Here is a 3862-nt window from a genome sequence, read left to right as displayed (position 1 = left end):
TTGTTGTGTCCTGTAACGTTTAAGACCATAGCGCACTAGTCTAAACTTCACTTCCGTTTCCAAAGAAACCAAGCAAGCTTTAGCTTCAGCGGTGTAGGGATCAAAACTACACATGTCAAAGATGTACTGAGTACATTTTCAAGTTATTTGGTTGAATTCTAAAATTTGATACCCGTGTTACGGAAAGTTCAAACTTTCAGGAGAATTGCCCATATATATAAACTTGTTCATTGTGCAAGTAGACTTTCTTTTTAGCTTTGTGCCTTCCAATGTTTTGAGATCTTGACTTTCCCATTGTCTGATGGATTAGAATTGTGATTTACTTTGAACATGAATTTTTAGGGTGGTTTTTTGGGGCAATAAGGGAAAATCCTTTTTTTCTCTCTATTTTCACAGATGATTGAACCCCCTTCTTTTCTTTCCTTCTGTAATTTCAGTCTTGTATTTCTCATTCTTTACCACCACTAAATTGCCATTATTGTCCCACTGTGCTTTCCATTACTCAAAATAAACACAATTAAATTTTCAATGTCCTCTTCAAGGATTTTCTTTTTATTGTCACAATGTGCGACAATGTCTGTCTTGGAATTTAGAAATATTTTCATGTGTATTCAAAAGAGTTATTAGCAGTAATTCATTGTTTAAAACTTTTTTTCAGCTCTCTTTGAGGGATGGTTGTCGGAAAATTCTGGTGGCTGACAGTTTCAACTTGATGGAACGCCTGGTGAAAACACAAAGAAGAGGTGTCTTTGTGGATGGTCAGTTTACATGAGTGCAGGTCTAAATCAAAAGATAAAGACACTATAATAATATAAAATATTAGGTAGCATAAACATGGTGCGTAAGCTAACTCATGGCCCTCTGAGCTTGTGGTTTTGGTGAAGTTAAAGACATTCGAATAGCCGTTTCTTTACTGTGTTGCTAGAAAAACACCAAATACTGTACACCATCAAAAGGTTCAGCTTTTCCCAGTTACACATTGATGTAAGTTTATATGTCCGTGTATTTGGAGCTAGAGAATCACTGTGGAAAGCAAAACCCCTTACAGTCAGAATGTGAAGTTTGCCGGTTAAAAAATTGATACTGTTTGGCATTGAGGGGAGTGGAAACAACAATGGACTTTGTTATGGTGTCATGGCTTCAAATATATGTACACCTGCTCTTGCACTCCCCTCGCTGTTTCATTGAGGTATTATACAAGCCTATCATTGCTGTTGATCTACATAATTGTACTTTTACTTTGTTTCACCAGCGTCAAAACAGCTGTGAAACATCTGATGTTACACATTGGAAAAAAATCAATAGAGCGGTTGCACACTTCAACTCGAGGTTAACTCACTCAACCCTAGGCCTACACTTCCAGGTTGTCAGCTCTCCCTAGAAATTTTTACCACTTCTTGAAAAATTGAAAAAAATTAAAAATTTTAACATTATATCCTACCCAAATTTGATTCACATTTCATTCAAACCTTTTTAGTTTTAGTTTAGTATAGGTTTTACGGTGTTCGCAACTGCACAAGGTCTTATGAGCGCCAGAAAATAAGAGGTGTTACAAGAGAGTAACAAACATAAAAAAAGAAGAAGGGGAGATAAGGACAATAGATGTTTGACAGGAAAGAAGAAGCAAACCACGTCAGAGCACCCACCAACCACCCACTTTCAAACCTTTATTTGCACGTTTTGAAAGTCTGAAGGCAAAATATGTCATAGTTTTTATGCAATAATCCGTGGAAAAAGGTCTATCTACAGAGTCAAAAAGTAAAAAAAACGCAAAAAAAGGAAATGACTTCAAATTTTGCACCCCCTCACTTGGTTCATGAATATAGCTTTCTTTGGTCTAAATTTGGGCTTGCGCTTCTGGTCATATTTTAATTCTGTTTGAAACGAAAAATGGTTACTCTTCCGATTGGGCTATAGTCTGCTCACACAAAAGTAGTGTTTTCGGTCACATGAGCAAAATTTTCCATACCAATACTGTCGGTGTTAAGGTTGGAGCATTGTGTTAGGGCTTGGTGAATTAAAAAAGAACTTCACCTCAGGTGTTTTAATGGTCGTGTTGAACTCAAACCTGGAGAAGAATCACAGGAATTGATGTACAGAAAAGTGGGAAGACATGGAATAACATCAAGAGGCTAGCGCAGGATAGAGAAAGGTGGAAAGTGAGTCAGTGGCCTATACCCTGGTGCAGGGGGAGAAAGGCAATGATGATGAACTTAACAATTTGACTTTATTAAATATAAAGAAAAAGAGGTGCCGGGACCCAAGAAAAAGATCAATTTGACTGCAAATCTATTCAAGCAAGTTCAACACAAGTGAAGTCGACTGTTAGAACAGCCATTTTCTTGAAAATTGACTGAGAGTTAAAAGAATGGCCTCAAAATTCTCAGGAGGCATACTCGTTAGTAATGGGGCGACTATTTTTTAAATTTGTTTGTTTTCGTGGATGTAGCATCATGACTTCAAATTTCGTTATGTAAAATAATGTTGAAAATACACCCCCCAACCTGATATAAATGCTCATGCCCCTTGTCATATACAAAGAAAGACAAAAATAACTATCCATTACCTAGAAATATGGATAAGCTATCACTGTGCTAAATTTCAAGTCTCCAGGGCAATAAGTAAGCGAGATTTTAGGATTTTCGTGGCATGAAAAACACCATTCAGAGAAAATGGCCATTAAAGTAAAAAATGACCCACGGTGATACTATTAGTAGCCATATGAAACAAAATTTCACATACAGCATGCTTATCTCAACAAAATGGTATACCGGGTTTGATATCTAGACACATTCAGGTATTCACTTTTGCAAAAACCTCAGAAACGATATTTTGACCCACTTTTCAGCTAAAGCCTCACTCGACCACCTCCTTCACTTTTCAAACTGAAGTTAAAAAAATCTCTTGGCGATATATCTCGTACCTTTCAAACAATGAGCAGTGGGAGCTGATAGTGCTAGCGAAGTGTTCAGCTAGGTTTTGGTGGATTTGTTTGATAGTTTGCTAAAACACCTCTAGCCAAGGTAAAAATTCTTAGATAACTATTTAAACATTTTCTGATAGAACAAAGAATGCTTCATCAACAAAAGTAGTTTGAAAAAAGCAAGACGAGTAGATTATGAGTAATTAATGGTTATTAATCATCTATTTTTCTACTTGAAATATCTTGAGACTCAGGAGTCTGGCATCGACCTGGAAACAACCGTTTTGAAGGCCATCCAAAGTTCTTTAAAACCATGTAGAGTACGAGTACCACAGCGCGGCCAAACTTGACCGCGGCCAATTCCACGAACTCCCTTTTCCGATCGCTTCACATGCTTTGTTATCTCAGAGTGGTTTCCCCTTTGTTACACACTGGGATTTCTACCGCCACCCAGTGCGTGCACGCGTTGTTTTGCATTTTATTGATCTTACAAGTTTCGTCCATTGGAAACTTCGTTTTTCATGTTTCAAGGTGAGTTGCTTTCAATATCATGTTCTCTTCACAATAAGAGTGTTATTAGTAGTACTGGCTATAAAGTCCACTTAAATTGAACAAAGTATCGATGTCAGGTGATTAAATTAGCCTCGCTGTAAGTTTAACAAAGAAAATTGCGTGGCCGCGGTGAGGACAAGGCTTTTTTGTTTCAAGACCAAGCACGGCCACGTGTGGCCGCGGTCATGGCAAGTTGAAGAGAGCTGACACCAACCGCGGCCTGCCCACTTTCAGTAAGGCGTGGGTTCGTAGGTTTAACAATCATGTTATAATAATGTGTTTTACTGTCAGAAGGCTAGCACTAGATTTAGGATGTTTGATCATATTCTACGTTATATTAACATTGCATACACGGTGCGACCCATGAATCCCATCACCTACGGGGGG

The 3862-nt window shown here is 37.9% G+C and overlaps 2 protein-coding genes across 2 annotated transcripts in view; both read left to right on the top strand.

The window, feature by feature from the left end:
* The window catches only part of LOC101860971 (myosin regulatory light chain 12A), a 2656-nt gene extending 2256 nt beyond the window's left edge, over positions 1-400 (top strand). The window contains exon 4 of the mRNA XM_013081318.1: positions 397-400. Coding sequence (XP_012936772.1) covers positions 397-400 — 4 coding nt within the window. The remainder of the gene's footprint in view (positions 1-396) is intronic.
* A 258-nt stretch (positions 401-658) lies between these two features.
* The window catches only part of LOC101861498 (vacuolar protein sorting-associated protein 41 homolog), a gene marked incomplete at its 5' end in the record, with an annotated part of 10680 nt that continues 7476 nt past the window's right edge, over positions 659-3862 (top strand). Inside the window, 1 exon segment of the mRNA XM_013081323.2 lies at positions 659-758. Within this exon segment, the coding sequence (XP_012936777.1) occupies positions 659-758 (100 nt within the window).

The sequence above is a fragment of the Aplysia californica genome, unplaced genomic scaffold (genome assembly GCF_000002075.1).
Source record: "Aplysia californica isolate F4 #8 unplaced genomic scaffold, AplCal3.0 scaffold00126, whole genome shotgun sequence".
Taxonomy (NCBI): Eukaryota; Metazoa; Mollusca; class Gastropoda; order Aplysiida; family Aplysiidae; genus Aplysia; species Aplysia californica.
The sequence above is the reverse complement of the archived record's forward strand: the minus strand, read 5'-3'. Positions and strand labels throughout refer to the sequence as shown.